The sequence below is a fragment of the Sphaeramia orbicularis genome, chromosome 12, assembly GCF_902148855.1.
Source record: "Sphaeramia orbicularis chromosome 12, fSphaOr1.1, whole genome shotgun sequence".
Taxonomy (NCBI): domain Eukaryota; kingdom Metazoa; phylum Chordata; class Actinopteri; order Kurtiformes; family Apogonidae; genus Sphaeramia; species Sphaeramia orbicularis.
In genome coordinates, this window is record NC_043968.1 from 39,834,339 (window position 1) to 39,860,777 (window position 26,439).

Below are 26,439 nucleotides of genomic sequence, written 5' to 3' on the forward strand. Positions count from 1 at the left end.
ATAAATTAGTTACAACAGAGGTATTTCAACCTTACACACCAGGTAAGGCTTGGAGCTTCTCAAATCAGCAATGATATAGGATCGCTATCGGTTATCGACCGATACACAAGGCCCCAGCATCGGTATCGGCATCAGAACTGAAACAGTCAGATCGGTGCATCCCTACCCTGTTCAGCTGTTTACTGGTGTTTGTCATTAATGAGAGAGAGGGAGAGAGTTACAGGCAGATCGACAGGCAGGTGGAGGGTTTAAAGACAGTTTTACTGTTCTACGAATTAGACAAGTTCACTAGTTTTATTTCATTTAAAACTGTAACATTGAAATGAAGGTAGGTCTTAAGTTGAGCTATATGAGTCTGCTGAGGTATATTGTGATATGTTACTAAAGTTATGTTTATGCTTCAACTCTGTTAGAAAACAGTAAAAAAAAAAAAAAAGTGTGTTCTACGTTGTCAGCTTTATAGAAATTCTGTAAGTCACTCTTGATTATTATGCCCTTGTTTTGGCTTGAGCACCTGCCCCCCAAAATGTCTGTGCACGTGTCTGCTCCTCCTCATCTTCTCTGTTGTTCTTGATCATGAAGGTCAAATAGAAACAGGTTCACTTTCTGAAGCTCCTCTTCTGGCCTGTTTTGACACTTTGCAGTAGAAGTGAAAGTGAGGCTCTACTTGTACTTGAATTGTTTTTGTATGATATTTTAGTAACATGCTGAAGTCTCATCTGCCTCTGGTTATGCTCCACTGTTAACAAATTGTACACTGAATGTTTATCATCCTTCTCAGTTCACTGGAATTTAAAAAAATATCATATTTTATCCAGTTTTATTTTTTATTCTACTTAGCTCTATGCTTATGTTATTTTGTTAAACTGTAAATATCTTACCTTATTTTTTGTTTTTACCCCTCAGCCAACTTCTGGCCGAAGGGGTATTGTAATTGTTTTGTTGTCTGTCTGTCCATCCATCTGTCTGTCCATTCAATGACATAATCACATTATCTGAAGAATGCATTGACATATCTGCATCAAATTTATACTGTGGATGCATCTTGGCATGGAGCAGAAGCCTATTGAAAATAGGTGACCTTGACCTACTTTTTCAAGGTCAAATGGTCTTGCACAGTTATAATATCTGAGTACTTTCAAATATAAATATGTATGTAATAAGTTTTACACAAAGACAATCTAATCTAAGTTATAGGGCGGTAACTTTCAACAGAATCTTGCACTATATTTAGCCGAGGGGTATTAAGAGTGTACCGCACGTTGTGTTTGTAATTTTATATTCACTCTCTTCTTTTTTCCGTAGCACTGGTGTTAATGTAAATATTACTGCACTGACTGGAGTTGCACTCCTAATTCACTGCACACTCAATGATAATAAAGACTATTCTATTCTATTCTATTCTATTCTATTCTATTCTATTCTATTCTATTCTATTCTATTCTATTCTGTATCACCCAAACATCAAATACTCACACTTCATTAAGTAAAATTAAATAAAAGGAATAAAATATATCAAAAATAAAGCATTTCTTTATTTCTGTTAATGTTAATGCTTTGTTTTACGTTTATCTAAACATTACAGTCAGAGAAAAATACTTATAATGTTGCATTATACAATATATGTACAATACACTGACAACCAAACAAACAACACTCTTGTACTGAAATAATCTGACCCTTATGATTCACAATGCGAAACAATTTGGTTTAGAAACCCTGTAAACAACTTGCCGTCAGTACAAAATGTATTAAATAAAAATTGAGAAAGGTCCCATAAAGAGTTTGTTTACTGTTGTGACATGTTTGTGCATAAATGAACAAAGAAATACAGTATTTACAATTATTAATTTGCACCTTTATTCTCAACATCTAACCAAAATGGTGACTCACATTTTTGTCTCTGCAGGAAAAAGGTTAGCAATAAAAAATAACACAACAAAAAATAAATGTCAAAATAACTGAGATAGTAGAATAGAAATGTTTATCCACAACTCAACAATAAAATGGAAAAAAAAAAAAATTTAAATGAAGTCACTCCATTTTTGTATATTTTTTTAAATTCTGACTTAAAATATCTAAATTATTTGCATGTAGTTTTTGTTTTTTTTAAATGTTTGCAGCCCAGTGATTGGAAATGTCAAATGTAATTTACAGTACATGCTGTAAAGGAAAAGGGGTATTTTTTTACATGGCTATTTGATCATCCCCTCATTAAAAGCCGTGTCAGGCCTCAATGTGTCTGACCTTTCAGCCTCACCCTCTCCCTCTGTGGGACAGGAATCCTCAGCCCCTCTGATGTTTTGAGCCGTACATGTTAAAGTGATCCATTTGCTGTCTAGTTAACAGAGGGAGGGAGGGAGAACGTAGAAGGAAGGGGTGGGGAGGAGGAGGGGGAGGAGAAGGGGGAGGAGGAGGAGGAGGAGGAAGGGGGGACTTCAGTGGAGAGTGTGTAATAGGACACCCGCTCTCTCTGTCTTTTCGCTTTCCTCTCCTCTCCTCTCTCAGTCAAGCCTTCTCTGTGAGCACTTAGATGGAATAGCAGCATTTTTCTTCTTTGGTGTCACTGAAGGAGGCTGGAAACAAGGTGCTTCCAAGAGGGGAAAAATCTGATCCGGACCTGGTTCAGCACCTTGGCTTCTTCATTTGAGACCAGTCACGCAAAGGAGATAGCTCCTGAAAGGTGAGTCCTGTCCCGCCGGCTGATCTGGACCATGTGTCTGCTGTAGGTAGGGGGTCTACCTGATGTACTGTAAAGGCTCTTCTGTCCACCCTGGATGCAGAGGGGAGGTGGCAGACAGGAGCCTAACAGGTGCAGAGTCCCAGCAGGGAGGGTTCGGGAGGAAAACTGGAAGTCAGTCACCTTGGCTTCTTCTATAAAATGTTTCCAAAGACGTGAAATTTCACTTGCTGCCACTTCTAAATATTGTGTAATATTACATCAGACTACTTCACTGTGATTTATTCCCCTCATATGCTGCATGATCTAAATAAATATGTAGAGTATAAGAGATTTACATGTTAAAAACTTTTTCCAGAACTTTATTGCCATACTAAGGTTTTAAGGCTGAAGTTTGAGAATAAACCACCACTTGCCTCATGTTTTAAGAAGCTCCTATTTAATTCTGATAGGTATAATGTTACAGCTTTGAGTCTTATTCAGTCCAAACTTTTAGTACTTGAATACACACATCTCACAGTTCTGCTGCTGCTGGTCATGTGCATTTAACAGGAATGTCTGGCCGTAACAGAGCCGCTGACAACTGGATGACAGGGTGTGGTATGTACACACGCCGTCCCGTTACAACCAGGAGGCATTATTTTATGACACGTTTCAATTCGAACTCTCAGTCCTCAGTCATGGAGGAATTAGACATGAGCACTAAAATCTTTCAAACCTGAATCCAGATGGGACAACTGTTTGTCCTGCTTCTCCTGGCTAAATTATGTTCATATGTTTAAAACATTAACAGGGACAGATGGAAGGCAAATAATCACCCTAAGTTTGCTTTTTCAGCTCTGCAGTTTTGTACTTCATCAATATTGGTTTTTGAGCAGTGCTTCTGCAAAAGTGAGATGGAAAATTCATTAGGCCGTCAGCCAAGGAATGCATAATAAACACAATTATCATTACACCCCATTGGAAATATAACTCTCCACTTGCTCACGCTGACCTCCTTTGTGGAGACTTTTAATTGCTGTTGCAGAGATTCCTGGCAGACTCAGCACTGGAATTTCTGGACACTGATGAACTGAGCAATATTAATTGGAGTATCTATTGTTTTTGTCAATGGCAACAAATACTATGGACCTTTACTGGGAGACATGTTAATTCAGGCAGCCGATATGGTGCCACACCATCGTAGCGGTGGGCTCCGGTGTCGTCAGTGGGGTGTTAATCACAGAGATGGAGGTATTTGTAAACCAAAGGAGGTATCTGAACCTGACCTGATAGGGCACGGGTTCATAACGTACTCAGAAAGAGCTGAACTCCCCTGACGATGAGTCTAGCAGCTGTGAGACCAACATGATTTCCAGTCGCTTCTTGGGGGATAACCCATCTCACCCAGTGTGAAAACTAATTTCACCCACCTTTAATGAAATTCAACTTCACCGAGTTTTTATTTTTTTTATTTATTTATTTTTTTTGCTTTGAAATCTTTATTATTGTGTGACATTTCCACTCAGTATTATAAAATGTTCTTTGCTGCACAGAAGAAAATTTCTTCTTAAAAAAGCACATGTTTCTTAATTCAATATTCCTGTTACTGTGGATTGTAGATGAATCTCACTGCCAGCAACTGTCACTACAAACACTTTGTACAAAGACATTTTTACTTTTTACAGAGCTGTTGAGTAATTAAACATACTGCTTATGACATTAAAATCTTAAACTCAAGGTTTGACCTGATATAGTTCTTCATGAAGAAAAAATAAATGACACAGTAACAGAGGGGCAGTAACTGCATGGCCACACACCTTGAATATTTAATTACCATATCTCTGCATCAGAGAAACTTGTCCATGTAGACGTCCGAGCCGTTTCACTGTTAAAAAGAATTTGTCTCAAATGACTTGTTTTGGGGTGAAGGTAAAACACAGGATATTGAAATCTCAAACTGAAGCAAATTAAACTACCTCCACCATAGGACTGGGGAGAAAATGTGATTTTGGTTATTGAGTAAACCTATCCTGTGTGAGAATGTGGACAGACGCCAGATCTGGATGAGAGCTGAGCGGCAGGACAGGGGTCAGCGTAGGCCGTCTGTAGGCTACAGTTGCAGGAGACACCCTCGGCTGAAGGAGGCTCTGGGGGAGGGTGTGTGTGGATGATGCAGCAGCAGGCTGCAGTGCAGCGGCGAGGCCGTCCACAGATGCACCCTGCTGTTTTATTTCTCTCAAGTGCAGCCAACAAAACCTCATTCCTCTGCAGCTTTCCATTTGTTATTGTTCTGCACCTGTACTGTAAAATTTCACTTCTGCTATATATCAGTCATGCATCAGTCCATCACACATACCCAGATTTCAACCTATTTGTACAGTATACCTCAGACTAAAAATTTCATAGCAATCATGCAGCTTTTTTATACCTTGGCCATCAATTTTTAATTGCACATCTATAAGCCATGACAGTGGAAATCCATCCTTTTATCAAAACATCTTCTTTTATCATCTTCAAAGGGTCCTTTTCAACATCTAGTGTAATGTTGTTTTGTGCAGTGTCCAGTTTAACAGTAGTTTGTCTCAGTAACTCACTAAGTCTGTCTTCAGCAGAAGAGTTTTGCAGTGCAGGAGTTAGCGCCCCACAGTCAGTACAGTACCTGCATCCATCAATAATTGAGCTGCTCTTGTCCTGTTATGGAAACGGAACAAGAGGAGGTTGAGGGAGCATTTCTCCTGCAGCTCTTTTGTGCAGATTTAACTCATTCATAATTAAGGGAGATATATCTGCAAGGATATAGTAAGTAATGGGATTTAAGTGACATCTTAGGCTCCCATCTGTGTCTTCATTTGGCATAGTTTATTTTATTTGTCAGCATCTCTTCACCAGTCAGACTCATAATTACATGTAAATATTGTTCAGCATGTTGTTATACATTTACAGATCATATGACAGACTTTTTTTGACACTTTTTATTTATAAACATTTTAGTTTTACAAAACAAGAACATGAATGTGAGGTCTAGGGATGACAATTTCAACATATATATGTGTACAACATCAGCAGTTTTTTTTTTTATTAGTACTGTCATCATTTGTAAAGTCTGTCCATTTTCCCCAGTGCCTTTTTCCCAGCTCCTCCTGGAGCCGCAGAGTGAAAGTCATGTGTTCCATCAGTCTAATGTTTTCTACAATAGAAATAAAAAGGCTCCTTCTGTAGCCAACAGATGACAGACATTTTTATGTGAATACAACTCCCTTAGAATTGTCTTCATGTCACAGCATACACTCCTGTCTGCAATAGTGTCTTTGTTCACACACAGATCAAGCATCTTTAAGTCCGAACATAGTGGATGTAGCTGGGCTAAATTACAGTCGACGGTGGGGGGGTCTAATAAGATTGTTGTGGTTTTGTTATGTTGTTATTTTACCCTCAGATGATTTCTCAAACTAAAAAAAAATTCATCCTTGATTTCTCTCTAAATGTCCTTGTCAGGTAGTGTTGACTGGCTGTGGTTGCTGAGCAGTGCATCATGGGCAGGCCGGAGGGGTTGGCCAGGCCACCTCTGGTGTTGGCCATGGCGCTGTCCCTCCTGGCTCTCCTTTTACTCTCCACTGGGGTCTCCAGCCTCCCACAGCCTCTGCCAAGAGTTTTCCTTTCCTTCGAAGGTAAGAAAAACAACAACAAACACACTATGTGTTCTAGAAAACAAGCAAAACATCATCTTTGCCCTTGTGCACTTTTTTTGAGGATGTAATGAGGACCCATTCATGCCACGTGTTTAGTCTGTTAATGTTAAACAAATGTGTGATCATCAAGGCTAGCTGGAGGCGGCGTCATTCTGGAACAGTTTGCTTTGTGCATACTTTGTTGATCTTGTACAACTTCTCTGTGTTTCAGACATGATCACTGTATTTGAAAGTTCCAACAATAGTAGATACGTAATGACAAACACACAGTCAAACATATACCGGCTTTGAAGCCTCATTTCTAGACAATCCTTGACCATCCGTCGTCCTTTTGTGTGCCTATAAAAAGTGAAACCTCTGCAGGAGGTGGCACTGCTCCACAGACCTACCCTGACTCTGTTCCTAGTTAAACTTTAATCATAGTCCTGCATACTGCAGGCCTGTGGGCATTGTTGCTGCCTCTGGTTCTGATTCTCTTATTTTATTTAATTTCTTTGACATAGATTATTTTATGAATTTTTGATGTTCCCTTGAAATGAAAAGCTGAAACATGCTGTACGAGTGTGCGTGCTTGCGTGAGTCGGTGTGGATGAGCAGTCTGATCTGTCATGCCCCTGCGCTGGGAGTGGTGCAGTAACCTTTTCTCAGTGGCCGGATAGTGTGCAGGGGTTGAAGGAGATGTTTGATCACCTTTCACTACCTCTCACTGTGGATTAGGCAGCACAGAGCAGCTGAGGCTGTCTGTCAGTGATGTTTTTACATTTCTGACACTTAGTAAAGCCTTACAGTGTGAGACAGAAACAGGTGGAGTTTGGCTTTCTCTTATTTTACCTGTCTGAAGCAACATCTAAAAAAAGTGTTTCCTCCCTTTACATTTTCCTACTTATTACCTCCGCCAAGGAGGTTATGTTTTGCCAGCGTTGGTTTGTTTGGCTTTCTATCTGTATTGTCCGTGTGCAAGATAATTCAAAAAGTTATGTATGGATGGATTTGAATGAAAATTTCAGGAAATGTTGATACTGGCACAAGGAACAAATTTTGGTAGTGATCGGGGGGGGGGCGACAATGATCTGCCTTGGTGGGGGTCTGCGCTATCCGAGTGCTTTTCTAGTTTGCTTTGTTTTTGCAGTGGTCTGAGTTTTCCTTTCATGCTTTCAGGTTTCTCATTTTGTTGTTTCTTTCTACCTACTTCAGCCATTCTGCACTCAGGACTCAGTCTGCTTCTGTTCTGCAGATGGTGTGAGTAGTTATATATGACAGCTAGATTAAAATAAGGCAAAATAATGGCTGCATAAATGGAAAAACCCCACTTTCTTTGCATTTGCCCATGCATGTCAAATTATTCACCCACTCCCTGCTCCACAGTGTTTCCAAATAGTCATCTTAAAAGGGCAAAGGTGGCAATGTTGAAAATGAGCCAGTCTCTGTAATCCTGGAACACTCAATTCTCCTTTAGTGTGGATTGATTTGATGTGTGCACTTTCTGCAATTGTGGTTCACTGCAGGGAGGACCATAAATGGAGAGTTTGGCTTCAGTGTCTGCACTGCACCAATTCTTAAAGAGGATCTGGATTCTATTCTTAATGAGTGTTTATGAATGATAAAGTAAATGTGTGTTTTTATGCACAATTTATGAGGAAAGATCAGTGGAAGAGGAGTTGCAAAGTAGGAAAATGTTTATTCAAAGCTGAACAGTGAGCCTGAGGTGTAAATTTACATTCCAGCTGTGATTCAGATTCAGATAGGAAGTTATAAATTGATGCCCCATTGTTTCTGAGTTACTCATCTTAAACTGAAGACTGTGAGGGTCATATGTCCCTCTTGGATGCAGGGCAAAGTTCATCATGGGTGAGAACCAGATGTAGAGAGTCATGAGAGGCACGAGGTGGAGGCTCATTTCTCCCATAAACACTGGAAGTCATCACGAAGGGAAGAATTCAGAGAGTCTGGGCTCCATCCAAAACAGCTAGACAGATGATTCAAGAGAGGACGAGTAGAAAAATGGCATCCCAGAGGGGAGAGAGGCGCAGGTGGTTTGGCACCTGCTGAGTGGTCAAAAGGTTAGCCTTAATGGGTGGATTCTTCCGCTCCCAGATGTAAACTCCTGTTAATTATTAAGATCTGGATCCAACTAAACAAAAAAATAAACCATTGAGTGAGACACTTGAGTTGTGCATAGATCTAGACACTGAAACTTCCTCCCCACTTTCCTCCTCGTGTCACTGGTGAAATCCTATCCAGGGGTAAGGCAGGTTCAGCGTAGCCTCACGTCCTGCAGAGAAGTTGCTGTCTCTGACATTCCTCTCTCGCTGGCTCTGCTTACTTTTGTGTTTTAGAGGCAAATGCAGCCAGACCACAATTAAAGCCGCATAATAAACACTGAAAAATGCAGCTAACCCCAATAATAAACCTTCAAGCGGTGCCTTTCTGTTCGGTGCCTCGGATAATAAACACAGACCCCTCACTTACAAAACTATTCTGGGAAACCTAGTGTGATAAAAGTTAATTACAGTTCTGCATATGCTTTACATATTGCTTCATTTATTTTATTAAAGATATACTATTCATTTATTGATTAAAATGCAAAAGTTAAACTCATGGTGTGCACAGAAGAGTGGATATTCAGATTAAAGGTCTGGGTTGTGAGAATGGTTTTAAACATTAAATTCATGGTTTTTTTTGTCTTCTCATGAAAATTAGACATGACTTTTGGCATATTTTTTTGGCCAATATGCATGTTGGCTCCCTTGGTCTTGTCACTTTTTGAAGACTTACCAACATGGCTGGTGATCTATGATAAAGTGATGTCAGACTTTAGAGCTGGTTATAATATGTACTCATGGTGAAACTGTCTGGAGTGCCTTTTAAAACAGAGCTTCTACTTTCTATAAAAGCAGACTGAGAAGTGTCTGTTTGGATTCTAATCTTTCATTATGTAATGAACTAAGAATGAAAGCATTTGTTATTACTAAACATTGTATTGTTGGTCTGCTTGAATTTACTCAGAATTCTATCAATGGTTAAATAGTTTTTTGCCATATTAAGAACTTATTTTTTTGTTTTCATTTTTAACATTGTCAAAGAGCTATTTGGGCACTGTATTTTTTCTTTTTTTTTTCAAAATGTGTGTTTCTACTATGATTATCATGTAATAGACTTTAAAATAAGAACAATTTACTCTTGTTTTGTATATGTGTAAACAAGTAGTGCCAGGCACAACAAACCCCACCCCTTGTACATATTTCACCCATTGTAAGTACATGGGAAGATTTTTTTTTAAATTCATACAAAATGTGAACTTTGACCTACTGTTCCCAAAATGTAATGGGATCCATTCTGGGTCACTGGCAATCTATAAACCAGATTTGGTATGAATTCATTCACCCAATAGTTTTGCTACAACAGACATTTGAAATTTTGCCCATTATAAGTAAATGAGAAAAAAATATTTTAAAAATTCATAAAAAATTGTAACTTTGACATACTTTTCCCAAAATGTAAGGATATCTATTCTGGCTCATTGGCAACCAATAAACCCAATTTGGTATGAATTCACCCTGTAGTTTTGCTGCTATAGAGTGTTAACAAACAAACAAGCCGAGCCAAAAACAATACCCCTTGCCTCCCATTCAGGGGGCGGGGTAATAAACTAAAAGAAAATTTCAGGTTAATATTCACATGGGATGACAATATATTTAATATTTCTGTTGCTAATTCTGCTACTGTATTAGAAGTCAGCGTTTCCAAAACACCATTCCAGGAATAGTAGGATCCAAACTTCCATCTCTTTTATTCTGCTGGTAGGCAGTTGAAGCTGGGGTCTGTGTTTATGATCAGGATCATTTAACCTCATCAGTGCTCTCACCCTGCTCTGGCAAACCTCCAATATTCAGTACAGCATTAACTCATATAGTACACAGTATGTACTGTATGTCAAACAATGAAAGATGTTTATTTAAAAGTGAATGAGCCAGGACATGCTTTGTGCAGATAATGTGTATTTTGCACACATATGTTTGGCTGAGAGCCTGGCTGAGATATATGAGAGATTGATTAATTTGATGTGCGTAGTTTAATGAGTGCTCCCTCACACTGGAATGAGTCACATGGGCCTCAATCACAGCACAACCGCCTGAACAGAACCAGGTGTAAAGATCAGGAACCAGGCTTCAGAGAGCGGATACAGTGGATCCCTCTGCTTCCATGTATTACCCTTCACTTTTATCATGCCTCATTACTGCCTCCACTCACCCCTCATTATTCATACAGAAATGATACTGTTCATACACTGGAGGCTGATGTCAGTCTGTTAAGGATGTTTACTTGGTGGAGAGGTTTTGCAGGAGTGCTAGGCTGACAGTAAGTCTGTGTTACGGGTAAGTCCTTGAATGTGCATTCCTTGGCTTGATTGCATTTCAGTGGCAACACTTTCTGCTGATTCACAGCTAATGCCATGTGGTTTCCCAGCCGTGTGAGCTGCATAAAGTTATAAAGTTAAGCTGTTTTGGCTGAATGGATTCCCTCAAGAAGAGATCTGCCTAGGTAGTCTGATATTACATAAACTTCTTATAAGGTAATGTCTTAGATTTACATGTAATTTCATGGTGCAGAAGAATAATTGGATGCATACGTTCTTCTTTTTGCCTGGGGTTTCTAACAGCTCAGGATAAACCAGCTCTTCTAAGGGATCTTATTGTTATTGCATACTCATCCAGTGAAGCAGGACTCCAGATTTAAGTTGGCTGTAATATCATTTTGGGTTATCAAAAGGTCAAAGGGCAACAAATAGCCAGAAACAGGACATGGCATATATTTCTGGTTCTTTCGGTTCTGTATTTTCAACTGCTATAACACTGCTTCCTGCCCTTGTTTTATATTAGACCTGCACATTAGTACTATAGACGCATTTATGCTTTCCTGTGGTAAACGTAATAAAGGCTGTGAAGCACCATCAGTGATTGCTCTGTGATTATGGAGAATTCCTGGCAGTGCAAAGCATAGGCCTGTCAAGACTGTTGGCGAGGCCTTACAGAGACACGCTACAAATAGCTTTAAGTTAGCATTACATGTATGTGTGTGTTCTCTGAGAGTACATCATACACAGAGGGTTGTTTCACTTTGTTCATATCTGATTTCTTCAGCCGCGTGCCTTTAGATGTCCATATAATTGCGGCATATTTCGGGCAGGAGGGTTAGCGTGTGTCGTGAGTAGCTTGTGGTGTCCGGGGCTGACAGCGTGTGAGATGTTTGACAGCTCCTCTGTCAGTCTGCCTTTCTCTGCTTGTCTTTGTACTCCACCACTCTGTGCCTGACCTTGTTAGCCCTGTTGAATGTTTTATTATTCCACCTCCACAATGTGTTGAAAGGTAATCAATGGACGTCAATATGGACAAAGACAGTATCTCTTCAAGGATAACCAAGGGCAGAAGGAAATCTGCTGAGATCCACCTTAGAATTACTAATGCTAATCTAATCAATGACCTGTTCTTATAAATTTTACAATGAACTTTAAGATTTTTCTTAATGTTGATGCTGGCTGATCAGACTGTATCTTATCGTTTATTGTATGAAATGTGATGTTTGTGAAGGGTAATCATTATTCACTATCCATTAGTTCCTCCCTGTGGAGCTGAGAGAAACACAGAGCCTGGACTCTTAAAGCTAAACTGAAATCGTGTCTATTTAAGAAAGCTTATAAAAGTTGATGTTATGATATTTTTTTCAATCTGTCCTTTTCTGCTGTAGCACTCTGAGATTCTTTGAATGAAAAGTGCATTATAAATAAAATCTATTATTATTATTATTATTATTATTATTATTATTATTATCAGAAATATTTTAAGACTTGAATAGATCTTCTTTAATCATCTGCCTCAAAAAGATTATAAACCAGTCTTTTTATCAAAAAATGCATCCACATAGGAATGTAACTTGTGTATAAATACAGAATGTTCATATATAGTGAGAATAAATCTGTGTATAGGATGTATATTATGTACAAACTATGTGAAATTAGAAACAGACACAATTTCATGTATCAAAAAATGTATATAAGTACATGCAGTGCCTAAGTTCTAAGTCCTAAGTTTAAATTATTTTAGTAGTTTTAAATATCATGATCTTATATAATCATGCACTGTTGCCCATGAAACTGTAGCAAAAATATTTTTACCTCTTCACATGAAATGATTGTGACAATGGGATTTATTCTTGATAGATAAAGTTTAACTGGTGTTGCTCCTAAAACAACGGTGAGTAATGATATGTATAAGTAGGAATAAAACCGTACATTGCATTTATGTGCAAAAAAGTCAACAGGTGCATTTGACATGGTCCTCTTAGAGGTAAAACCTATCTCCATTCTACAACACAGGAATTACTTATTGACCTCAGTGACATTATGTCACTGAAGAAATATGACTTTTTAATATGGCACAGCATGACCCTTTACGATGGCAGCAGAGTGGTCCCACCTGGTTCAGTTTTTTCCCTCATTTTCCTGTGGCTGCCCTTCTTGACTAGTAAACATATCAGCTCTGCAAATCCTCTGACCCATATCTCCTGCAAGCCTCTCTTGGACCTGGAGTCTCCATGAAAGTCTCCCTGACAGTAAAATCACAGATTTATTGGCTGACGGAGGTGAGTGGTAACTTGGCTCCTGGTGTGGGCAGGTAGGGGGTCATGGCTGGCTGTAAAGCTATGGGTCTATGTAAGAGGGAGAGGGAGTTACTGTTGGTGACATGTGAAGGGGAGGCCAGGTGCTAATTGGGGCATTGGGAACGCAAACTAGTTGGCAGACGAGCGTGCATGATTGACAGGTTGTCATCTCAGGTTTCAGCTCCTACAGGGAATATTAACCAACATCTTAGCAGGTCAACTGTGCAATGAAACCAGCAGTTGACATTGGTGCTGGATAACATCACTCTGCACGAACACACACATACACACACACGCATACACAGTCAAGGGAGAAAATATACTCCAAGCTCACATGTCATATTTAGATATGGTGTCTGCTTTGAGAAGCCATGCATAAGAGCTCAGGCATTCTGTGCAGCCATATGATTCACATTACGGATGTCTGGATATAGATAATTGGTGACAGACAACAATTGGAAAATTAATGAGATGCAGTAGATATAAAATGTTCCTCTCTGAGCCAACACTGGCTTCTGTCCATGACAAGTAGTTGCAGTACAGTAGGTTTACGCATGCTGTTTGCATTTTGAGTGGTGAGTGCAGCCTGCCTGGGAATGTGGAGTATGTCTGTTGGACAGACAATCGGACGACTCTGTCAGCCAGTACAGGACATCCTGGGTGGTCTCTTCATGGTTTTTGGAACGACACCTCAGCTTCCCCTCTGCCACATGTATATGCCACCAAGCACACTGTATACCATTTGGGTAAGGCTCTCAGGAGATGGATGGATGGCCTTCCTGTTCAGGCAACAACCATTTTTCTCCTTAAAGTGGGCTGTCAGTTGCTGGGATAGAGTCTTTTACTGGTGTAGTATGTGTGAGTGGTCCAGCTCTGTGTTAGGTAAGCGCAGTCATCCAGAACACAACCAAAGAGCTCTTAACATTGTTCGGACATGGAGCGATGGTATTTGGCACAAGGTTTGAAGTCAGGCCCTCGTGCTGAAACCCACTCCATCTTGTTAGGAAAGATCAATTAAAGGAGGCGGTATAAGCCTCTGTTTCAATATTTATCAAGATGGGTGACTGGGGTCCTCCCATTGGCTGCCCCTGACAACAGCAGATCAGGTTGTTCTTGAATTCAATGAAGAGCAAGCCTAATTAGCATGGAGTTAATTTATTCATGCTGGCCTTTCAGGTAGTGAGCCAACTGATGAGGGCTGATTTGCATCTGGGACATTAAGGCTGGTTTGTAATTGGCTCAATGTCCGCTCCTGAAGTGTTAATTAGGTGCACAGACCTTTGGCTTGTGTTCAGACAGTGGTAATGCTCAAAACACACACACACACACACACACACACACACACACAGTTAATTTGGTAAAACAACCTGTTAATTTCTGCCTTGCAAGGACTAAGCTAATGTTTAGTTTGTGCACCAAGTGAAAAAAACAAATGCATCTTTTTGCACAGTTTTGAAACTCAACACACAGATCTTCATGTGGCCTTATGTAATAAACAGTGGGGGAAATGACAACAGCTGTGTTTTTCTGTCTCAACCTCCTTGACCACATTTGCCTTTAAAATAAATCACGATACCACCTTGTTTCTCTTATTTAATCACCTCTTAATATCTCACATGAAACTGGAGGAAGAAATCTTTTGTCTGTTGAACTGATACAAACTCAGTGAATTGGCTTCAGTTCCAAACTACAATCCAAAAGTACAGCTGCCTCTCTCATAAAGATCCCACATACTTTCCAGCCACAGTGAATCTCTAATTTTTATGATGCTGCATTACAACAAAACAATCCTTGTACGGTCATCACAAACCAGAGGCACTGAAGCGCTGTTTACTGCTGGAGGCATTACTGTAAATCTAGGTTATTTGATCATGCAAATAATTTCTGAGGCCGAGCCTGTCAGAATGCCTTAGGGGGTAAAAAAAAAAAAAAACCTGAGGGAAGCCTCCTTGCGGTTGTTGCTCTTCCTCTCCTGGCCATATAATCACACCAGGGGAAAAACTGCCCTGTTTTCACTGCACTTTAATTGCATCCATACAAACAGGGTCACGATGATAGGTCCCACAGTCCTTTCTATTTCTACTTGGTGTTTCATTCACCACAATCAAATAAAAGAGGATGTTCTTTTTTTACTCTGTGGGACTTGTTAGTCTGTTTGTGTCGTTTCCTCAAAGCCTATGTGTTTGAATGAGTTGTGTCCATCAATTATCTTACATGACATTTACTAGTCCCACAACATATTCAGTGTTAGAACTTCAAATGATTCACTGACCTTTGCGTATGTTGTTTTATATTGTTTAAGTAATGATGACTTCAATCTTCTAGGTCACTTCACTGATGTGTATTAAAGCTGCTCCTCCAATTTATTAGGAGCAGCACCATAACAAAAAAGCAACCTGCTGTTTAATATTGAATGACTGCTGTCATTTCTTGACCTGACAAAAGGCTTTTGTGCTGCTTCCGCTTGACCACTCACCACCAAATAAACCACATCAAAGACAGAGAAAGACTCAGCTCTCCAGTCGGCACCTTGCCCTTTCCCGCTAACCCCGCTGTCCATCACATGAATCAGTGTGGATTGAATCAGTATTGGTCTGCCACCTAACCGATGGGCCACCATGGGTCACAGCTCAAAGTCAAAGGCCCCGGGGACTGCTGCGAGGATCGCGCAGAGGCCAACGGACCTCCTACTCACATACATAATAGAAAACCCACCAACTGCTCAAATGCTCAAACCTTCCTTCCTGTCTCTTTTCTTATGTGTTCTTTAAAATGCATAACAATACAATAACAATAGCAGCACGACCAAAGGCACAACATCACAGAATAAGACATTTATTAGTCACATTACCTCAGCTTTTCCCGCTCCAGCAAGCATCTGCATCTCTGCATGAAATACAGTTCCCCATATCGTTTTGATCATATCTCTTTTGATCTGTTATTTTGTCCATCAACAAAACCAAACAGTTTAACTACGTTCAGTAACAGACTGCTCAATGCCTGAGTAATGAAGTTCACAAACAGTTTTGACACTCTTCCCTCATGGGGGACTTGGTGTGATTTCAACAATACGGAATGCGTATAAAGTCATGACTAACAAACCACATGTTGTCACAAGAATTTCTTCATCAAAATAGTTCTCTTCGATGTTTGCTGTACATTTTCTTTTCTGGTGTATAATTTTGAAATTGTGTCGCAGCTGTAAGCATTGAGCTGTCAACAAACACAATAAGATGCCACTGAGGAAATAAACAAGTACAAGTACTAACCTGAGTCTACAATAACGGCATGTGGAGGTTATAAACTGGCACAGGCTCTGTAAACACATGGGCTCAGTGGATGCGTTGCCTGACTGTGAAAATCCTTGACGATTGTTCGTAACCACCCCTCCCTCTCCCAGATGGAGCAGGTGCACCATCTGGCTCTATAAACTTTTGATGTTGGACTACAATGCTGTAGCAGAGGAGGTATATGACTCATATGTTTGTATGAGATTTAAAGCAGAGCAGATACTGGATCCAGAGGTATGTGGACTCCAGACGGTTTCAGTTTGTCTCTCAGTGAATAGTCCGGGTCCATGTGACACACCCCTGCTGGGTCCCATCTCAGCACCAGGCTTAACTGGCCTTCAACCCTCACAAGGGAACATGAAAGTGTCCTGTTTCCCCCCATTGAGAAAGCAATACAGAGTTCACCATAACAGTAAAGAGTTATTTCACCCCACACCACACCCCTCAGAACAATTTGTTCCCCTTGTGGAAGGTTCCTTGTGGGATGTTATTGGGAGGAAAGCTGATAATATGGGTGGTGTACTATAATATTGACATGATAAAACAGTGGGTAGTGTTAAAGGTCAATGCAATTTATTAAAGGCAGCAGAGCATTTTGTAAATTAAATATGTGGGAATTTATAGATCATGGCACTCGTACACAACAGTTGAATTCACCTCTACTGCAGTATCGGCAGCAGATTCTTTCTCTTGCAGATTATATTGTGGTGCCATTTTTAGAAAAAGAAATGTAATTGCTAACTGAATGTGTTCTGGAAAGTGTTTGGTATGCACAAATTGCAGACTTGGAAGTCAGTGTGGTGGTTGAGGTGGTTGTTTAAGAGATTTTTAACTGCAAACCCTAGCCCTAATTTCTTCCAATTTTTATCAACTGTCACTACTGTAATATTTCATTAAGAACAATTGTGGTATTTTGGTTAATTTAACCAAATATCACTTCATCCCTTCAGAAATTATCTTTAACTTTTTTATCAGATGCCTCTTCCTTCACCCATTGCATTTTTTTGTACTGAAGCTTCAGCCTAAAGTTTCAATACTAGAAAAGTTGTGGTTCTGTAGCCCTCAGCTGAGGAGGTTTAACTGAACCGCAGACATTATTTCTGCCTGTATAGGCTATAATGTAAGCCTGTAAAACTCAAACTCTTGCTCAGACTTGTCCATTGTAAACAGATGCATGTTTAATGACTGCTGCCACCTTCTACTCCAGGAAAAGTATCAGCTTTAAATGAAAATGTGCCTCTAAGTGAAAGAATGCAGTACAGTATTGCAGTCTAAAAGGTTCGCTTGAATCACCTCCAAGGAGTTGTTTTGAGAAGATATATAAAATGGATTTCTTTGGCAGAATTTAGAGCCTTGAATGTTTTTAATTAGCTCTTAGTGACTGTTTCACCCTAAGTGGCTCACCTCTCTTCCAGCTCTTTGGCAGAGCATGGTGTTTAACATCTAGAGTCTTTTTGGCATTAGGATAATATTGCCTCTGCTTTGGGTTTTCTGTGATGCTATCTATCTGTGATGCTATCTCCATGGCTTTGAAGCAAGAAGATGATGAAATCTGCCTTTTTCTTTATTAAATGTACACCTGCTTGTAAGGACACTTGCACTTTTCATGTAGTTTCTGGTACAACAGTCATATGTTTGCATGTTCTTTATTAGTTGCCAGATTCTTAATGTGGATGATACAATGTTCAACAATACCCTGCTCTCGCATTAAGACATTAACCATATATAGCGATGTACCTAAACACAGGGGATGTAGACAGTGAAAGCCGTGGGAAACTCACTTGTGACTGAAGTGGTTAACTTGTCTTTCTTTAAAGTTAAACACTCCAGGCTTTACACAGCGGACACACCAAACAACAGCCTGTGATCAGAGTGGAAAGTGGCACAGAAAAGCTACTTTTCTTGAAGATAAAAGGCTCCAGCCTCAAAAGCGTATGTCACACAATAACGAAAATGTGACTTTAGCCCAAGGCACTAAAGCAAAGCACAGGCAACCTGTTTGTTGATTAGAGGAGTGAATACAAAGAGAGCTCAGAGAGGGTCAATGAAGGGGAGGAAAAGAATGGTGTAGATCTACATTGGCCCCCACTTCCACACACCCCCTGCTTTCACTGCAGATTGAAAAAGTGATAAATATGCATGAGTTTGGCTTCGACAGTAGAGGTCTTTGATGGTATGGTTGAGAGTTCTCTATCTCTGGAGCAAATAGGCTGAAAATAACTGAGAATGTTTACTCCATGTGTGTGAACAATGTGAGCTTTTAATGAGCAGAGGAGATCTTGCGGGAAGAGTTTTCCATGAAGTTTATATCGTGTCTTTCTGAATTTGTTTGAGGATCACAGCTACTTACTGACAGGATGAAAGTCAAGTCAAGTAACAAGTATCAGTGGCAATAACTATAATATATTTGAGCGTACTAGAGAAACATCTGTTCATGAAATACCCCTCAAAAGGTAGCTGTGAATTCTAAACTTTCTGCTATTTGGAGTACATCATAATAAAAGTCTGTATTGTAGTCCAGTGAGCCACTAAGAACATAGAAACCAGTATCTAAATCCTAAAAATAATAATCCGCTCTTATTAAGTTTTCTTTAGACATCTCTGCTAACACTCATGGGCTCATGCTAGAAAACATGATTTAGGGATCTTGTATTTGAGATGAATGTGTGTATGTGTTGAGTTGTTATTCTTGCATTTCATTTTGCAGGTTAAACAGGAGCAAACTGTAATTTGGTTTTTCTTTGGAGAAATGTTTTCCTTAACATTTTTCTCCACTGTGTGTCTATCTCAGAGCTGCAGGCCTCTCAGTCTTTTGAACACTACAGTATATCAGACAAAGCCATGGACTACAGGATCCTGCAGATGGATGAGGACCAGGACAGGATGTATGTGGGCTGCAAGGACCATGTCCTTTCCATGGACATCAACAATATCACTCATGGCACACTCAAGGTCAGTAGAGGTCGATGATTAGACCCTGGAATAAATTAGATGTTCTAATGCAACGCTGGCACATACTGTAGTATTTTTTTCCTGTCACTACACAAAGGAAAAACCTAAAAGGCACCTCATAAAAGTGCTGTAGTGGTGTTATCATCTGTCCAATGATATGCAAATTACTCTACATTTGTGATGATCACAGCAATTTTAGGGTTATTCAAAAGACCCCTAAAAATGCTTGAGCTCTCTGATCACTGATTCTGCATGCAGTGAAGGAGTTATCGTCGGTGTAATTGACAGGCGTGAAGTGCATAAACAGATGGGAAAGCATTTAGCTTTCCCCAGGGAGGACTGCAACGCATCCATTTTTTTCCAAGTAAATTGCTTGATATATTCATTGAGCGAGACCTTTAAGCACCTCTCCTAGGTTTGAAAATGCACACATTTTCCACACATGGCTGCTGTCTGTGAACACGGACTAATCTATGCTCAAACTTTCTTTGGAAACAGAAACTTTTGCTTTGTTCATTTTCCACACATTTCCCTGTGATTTCTGTCTATGTAGTCTAATGTTCATGTTAGAGTACATGTCTCTGAATCTGTTATGGTTTATTAGATTTAACACCATGCACTAACTGTCATGTATTTTGATGTCATACTGTTATTTGCTTATTTATTTTACTTGTTTATTAATTTTTCTACAAGGTGTTTTGGCCTGCATCTACCAGCAAAATAGAAGAATGTCAAATGGCAGGAAAGGACCCCACGGTAAGAACAGCTGAAAAAGCAACTAAATAATAAAATGTACAAACCAACATTCATATTTTTTAAAAATAGTATTAAAGTTAGTCAATTATTATTATTATTATTATTATTATTATTATTATTGTTGTTGTTGTTTTGCATCCATAGCATGACTTCAATTCATATATTTTATTATTTGCATATTTTAAAAATACAAAAATAAGATTGATCGTCTCAGTGATCATGTTTTATTGTCATTTTTATTCCATGTTCGAGTCGATTTTTGTTCATTTTATGTAAATATGTTAAAAGCCTCTGAAATAACAATTAGACCTTAACATACAGCCTGACCACGTCCAGTATTAATTACAAATACCAATACTGTTATTTGCGTGGTACATTGCAACTTGGTTCAGACAAATGACTTCCTGAGGAACTGGTAAAAAGTAACCACATCATCACATATCTTGACTAATATTATTTGTAACTACTAATAACAACTTATACTGTAGGTTCAGTCAACCATAACTAACCTAATAAATTACAAAATTAATATTCAGGCTAAAAGGTTTCGGTAGCTGTTCTCAGATGAGTTCTTTTAACTGAGTCTATTGAGGAAGTGTGTGTGGGCAGCCTCCTGAGATTTCCCTCTCCCATCTGTGAACTTGTGTCAGATCCAACCACATGTGTAGCAGGCAGCAGATGTCTACAGGGTCATCAACTGCCCTGGAGTCCTCCTGGCATCGGCACAGTTAGACAAGGCGTGGGAGGAAAGCCGTGGACAGAAAAATAAACCAGAATCAAGGCTCACAAATTGGACGCAGCTCATTGACAAGAAGATTTTATAACATGGCCTGATTCTGAGTGGTGCTTGTTAGCTGCAACAAGATTTAATGAAGACATAGTAGGAGTGATTCCTCCTCTGCCTCTGTTTTTTCTCTAATTGGGTTGTTCTGAAACACATACATACAGTTTCCTATTGACACTGCAATGCAGAGTATACGAACAGGAGAAGCAGAAGATAGAATAAATGGGCCCCCATGAGCATGACTGAGTGTTATTTATTTGCCAATTATTTTTCGAATGAGAAACCTCCTAATTTTCTTAGACTAGAAGTCAAAATTGGAAAACAACAGTACATTACCACTAACACTGCCCATTTTTTTTCTACTACAATTCGTCCATCTCTTCTGCCAGCATCTGAAGTGTAGAGTCAGGGTTTTGTAAAACATGCTGTTGCAGAAATGGAGAAGAAGTTGTTTCCATTCATTGAGTGATTTGTGCTGCTCTGACTCATGGTCCACCCACTGCAGACAGGCTCCCACAAATATTTGGGTGAGCCATTGCTGTGTGGAGCCACTCAGCGGCCCCTCTCTCCTCTGTCATCCCATGCACTCTGCCAGTTTGGTCTAAAAATGTCTTTTTTTATTATTTTTTTCCCTTTTTTTATTCAATTTTTCCTACTCTTTTCCTTTAATTTCTACCTTACCACATTATGTTTAGTTCTCTGTTTTTGCCCTTTTCCTTTCTAAAGATGTTCCTCATTGAAATCGGAGTCCCTGTGCCTCTGTTATAGTTACTCTCCCCATCTGTATACATATAGTAAGTGCCTCTTCTTTGATAGAATCTGTAGTTAAGCTCAGTGACTGCATTCTGTTTGTGGCAAAGAGAAGCACTGAAGAAGAAAAGCAGATCAAACCAGTTGATTAAGTCCATTTACTGATTACTCAACCGGTGCTCACCACTTGACCTATATGGATATGTAGGTAAATATACATGTATAGATATACTGTATATATAATATGTATATACCCACATGGCTCTGTGAATCTGACATCAGATATGGGTTCAGGCTCCAGACTCAGTGGGTGTGTGCGGGTTCAAAGAGGGTGACATGAGATGTTAAGGGAAGAGGCACACAGAGATAAAGAACGATAGAACACATAACAGAAACGGGTGTGTGGTAGCGAGAATACATTTGGATTTCGGCAATAGCTCTCAACAGAGCTGCAGCAGCTGCCGTTCCTGCAGCTATCGCCAAGTTCCTGACAGCTCCCTGGATACGTGTTCTTCTCCTCCCCGCTTCTTTCCTTCCTTTCTTCCTCTTAACTCTGTTTTTCACAAGCTCAGGCCTAATTGCCCACTAAGTCCAGAGCTCCTGCTGCTGCCGGGTGTTGGAAGTGGAAGCAGAGATGGAGGCAGATCAGCAGTCCTTACCTAGATATATTACATATTCCTCTGACACTGTTTTTCCACTGGCCTTAATACCACAGCAATGAGATACGGACTTGTTTGATTGTGCGGCCTGTGATGGCACAATCATGACACGTTGGAATTACTCACTCTTATGAAACAGGATACGTCAGGAGAGATATTTTGGTATTTACCACGACTGCATTCCATGTGCTTTATTCACTGCACTGACACGTGTGCACACAACCTCACATTTAATTCAAGTTTTTATTTGATTTTGTAGTGGGGAATTTACATGTTTTACATTCAGGGGCACATATAACATTTTACAGTATTATTTTTCTTTTTTTTTTTTTCTTTTTTTTTTCAGAAAAGAACAAAACAATCTATCTGTACATTTTTTCCTGTGTATATCTCCAGTACCTTCACTTCTTGGTTTCTAATCCCTTTTTTTTTAAACAACAGAATATTAATTAAAAAAATAAATTAATAATATAAACAACAGTAACAGTAGCTAAACAACAGTGGGTGTCACGATTTGTTCCTTTTAGTGTTCATAAAGTCCATCCATGGTTTCCAGCATTCTTCAAATTTGTCATGTTCAAGTCTCAGTGCAAATGTGAGTTTCTACATGAGGGAAATTTCTTTAACAAGCTCTATCCAACCCTCTAATTGCACACAACCTTACAGACAAATATTCCTCCGCTTCATCGGATATAATGTCTTGTACTTTAATGATACTTCAATATACACTGGAAAATCACAGGCTGTTTATTGCAGTTTCTTTCACGCTGACCTCTTATATGTTTCTCTGTGTTTTCCTGTATTTTCCAGCATGGCTGTGGCAACTTTATTCGAGTAGTGCAGCCTTACAACAGGACTCATCTGTTCATGTGTGGCAGTGGAGCGTACAGTCCTGTCTGTGTGTACATCAACAGGGGACGCAGACCAGAGGTGGGAACGTGATGACAGATTTCACCTAATAAATGGATAAACATGGGAATGAATCATGAATGTGAAAGTGGTGTGTTCCTCAGAAATAGTTATTTTTATCATCCACATTGAGCTCTTTGTGTGTAATCCTGATCATGGCCATAAATCATCTTCAAAAGACATTTTATTATATCCTTTATGCTGGATTAAATCAAATTAGGGATGACTTGGTGTTGCAGTGGATAGCACTGTCACCTCACAGCTAGAAGGTCCTGGGTTCGATTCTAATCAGGGACTTTTCTGTCTGCAGTTTGCATGTTCTCCATGTGTTTGTGTGGGTTCTCTCCAAAAACATGAACTGATAGGTTAATTGGTCAATCTAAAATTGCCCATAGGTGTGGGGCAGTCTACAGCAACCCTAGTGATGATAGTGACTTTTGAGCAACATTTCACTATATCAGTATTTATTACGATATTATCCTCAGTGTTTAGCATTTTCAGTGCAAAGCAGGTATTTTTCTATATTTAACTCACTGATCATGTAGATGTTCATAAAACTCAAAGGTGATTATATCAAAACAGAGAAAAAGGAAGAAAAACCGATTTTTTCATGAACTGAACAGTGTCTCCAACCACTGCCATTTGTCAAACTACATGGGTTGTATTGATGAATCACTGCTGCAGAATATGACGTGTTCCATGTTCACTATGTAACCTCTGAATGTCCAAGAAATACACATCTGATGCTGCTGAAAACCTGAGGAACTGCATTTTAACCAAATCATTTAAAAGTATTTATAGCATCGGTGGTTCAATAGGTATTAAACATTTTCGATCAGTAAATGCTTTTGGTCACTGGTGGCTGTTTTTGCCTTAGACAGATTAGTTAAATTTTGCAATCCGCAAAAATATGAAACAGAACGGTAAGGCAGTGGACCAAAAAGATTACAAGCAGAGGGTTTACAAACATTCCATTACAGCTTATCTTTCTCTTGAAATTAAATCCATGTGCTGCATCAGATGGAGTTCATATCTAATGACATAATCTCCTTTACTGGTCCATTAGGAATTCATCACCACATGGTAAAATGTGTCTTTGTGTATTTGATGAACATAAAGATTTCATGTCCCTCTTCATTAGTCAGCAGTCTGATGCCACATTAACACCCACAGACCCAAACATGTACTGTTGACTAAAGCCATCTACTGATCTAAGGGCTCATTTATGTTCTACGTTAAAGATGCAGACGGATACGAATAGAGTGTTCTGTCTGTCCTCTGCATACATTCTGTACATAATTCTGTCCATTTTCTGGGAGCTTGCAGATACGTACCCAGACGGAGTATACAGAGCAGTACCACCAGGAACTGTGGAGGCAGTGTTTAGATTTGAAGAGAATAATTTCCATAAATAGCAGAACTTTTCAGAGTGACTGTGAGAGTTAGTGAAAAACTACCGACATATTTGTGACAACTGCCCTTCTCAAGTTCAACATTAGTATCCACATTAGTAAAACCTCCTCTGTCGTCGCCATGTTTGTTATTATTGACTGTCTTCTTCTTCTTCTTCTTCTTTTTCTTCTTCTTCTTCTTCTTCTCAAAAAACTTTACTCTACTTCGTGGTATTAAGCCAGTATGTTAATGAAGAGCGGTGCCCTCTGGAGTGATTGAGGAATGCTCATTCCAATGCATTATATAATCGACGCATGGAAGTATGAAGGCAGTGGCGTTTGACGATGTTCGAAACTGACATACCTATTTACATACGTAAAGCAAGCATAAATGAGTCTTAATCCGCTTAATACCTGTTGATCCACTAATCCTGTCAATACATGTAAACAAGTGGTGTAAAATGCAGTTTAAAATCCATCTTTTCATGGTCATCAGATATGACCCATTTGAACGTTCAGAGGCTCTGTAGTGAATGTGGAAACACTGTCATGTTAGACAACATTGATTCACAAATGAGAGTGGATGGACACACTTGGTTTATGTTCAGTTAATGATAGATTTACTAATAAGGTCACTTTTTCTTCAGTTTTCTGTTTTAATATAATAACATTTGAATATACTCTGAGTTTTCATAAACATGTAAATTAACCCAGAAAGACTCAGTGCTACTTTTGTGGAAGTTCCCAAATGATTTTTTCCTCTAGATTTAACCTCTCTTAAGTGATTTATCACCAATTACAATCATATTATCTTCTGTATGTTGTGTTTTTTCAATGAAAATCATGTATTTTCCTATGTTTAATTCACTGATCATGTAGATGTTCATAAAAGTTCAGATTAAAGTTGAGAGGTTATTATATCAGAAACAAACAAAACTGAAGAAAAAATGACTTTTTCAACAATAGTATCAACAAGCATTTTCATCCACTGTCATTGATCTAACTCCATGGATTTTACTGGTGAATCAATGTTGTAGAAGATGACAGTGTTTCCATGGTAACTGCGAAGCCTCTGAATGTCCAAATGGGTCATATCTGATGACCATGAAAAGATGACACACTGGATTTTACACCAATTATTTACATGTGTTGATAGGTTTTTTGGTTCAGATGTTATTAAACATTTTGGATCAGCAGATGATTCTGGTCAGTGGTGGATGTTTGAGTCTTTATGGGTTAAACCTAAGATTTTAAATATAGGGAAATATAGGATTTACAGTGAAAAAATGTGAAATACAGAGGATAATATAATAATAAATGGTGATAAATAATTTAAAAAAGGTTAAAGAGAGAAGAAAATTCATTTGGGAACTTCCACAAAAGTAGCACTGGGTGTTTATGGGTTAAAGGAGACGCTGATGATGAGAGGTAAAATGACAAGGCTGTGGTGTCATGGATGGAGGGATGTTTTCTGAATGCTGAGTTCTGCTCTCATGTCCGGCCACAAGTGAGCACAGGGAATCCCTCCAGGAGAAAAGTGTTCACTGACTGAGCAACATTTAGCCACAGGCTGCAGACTGCTGCCAAACACTCCTGAGCAGACGCTCGATCTGCTCACAGGAGTCTTTTGTCATTTTTGGGTTTTGTTTGAAAGGCCCGCTGCTCTGTTTGCAACTTTTTAGTTTAAAAAAATGTCAGTGTCTGAGGACGAGAGGTCTGTTAAGTATAACACACTGCTGTAGTGGGATGTTGGCGGTGAGCTCACAGTGTGGACCTTTGCCCTATGGACGTGTCTCAGAAGATTAGATTGTTTTGTTCAGTGAAAGTTGATAGTGTGACAGCAGCAGACAGGGAAGCTTTTCCTATGCTAATGGTTTTTGTGTCATTGTGCCGTAGTGCTCTCGGGTGCATATTCAAGTGTGCTTACCAGTGAATGTCCA

At 39.3% G+C, this 26,439-nt stretch overlaps 1 protein-coding gene across 1 annotated transcript in view; it reads left to right on the plus strand.

Annotated features, from left to right (window-relative positions):
- The first annotated feature begins 2,429 nt into the window (after nt 1-2,429).
- sema3c (sema domain, immunoglobulin domain (Ig), short basic domain, secreted, (semaphorin) 3C) overlaps nt 2,430-26,439 on the plus strand; it is a 45,178-nt gene continuing 21,168 nt past the window's right edge. Inside the window, exons 1-5 of the mRNA XM_030149740.1 lie at nt 2,430-2,683; nt 6,158-6,330; nt 19,090-19,250; nt 19,944-20,006; nt 23,010-23,129. Of these exons, the coding sequence (XP_030005600.1) occupies nt 6,195-6,330; nt 19,090-19,250; nt 19,944-20,006; nt 23,010-23,129 (480 nt within the window). The 5' untranslated portion in view covers nt 2,430-2,683; nt 6,158-6,194. The remainder of the gene's footprint in view (nt 2,684-6,157; nt 6,331-19,089; nt 19,251-19,943; nt 20,007-23,009; nt 23,130-26,439) is intronic.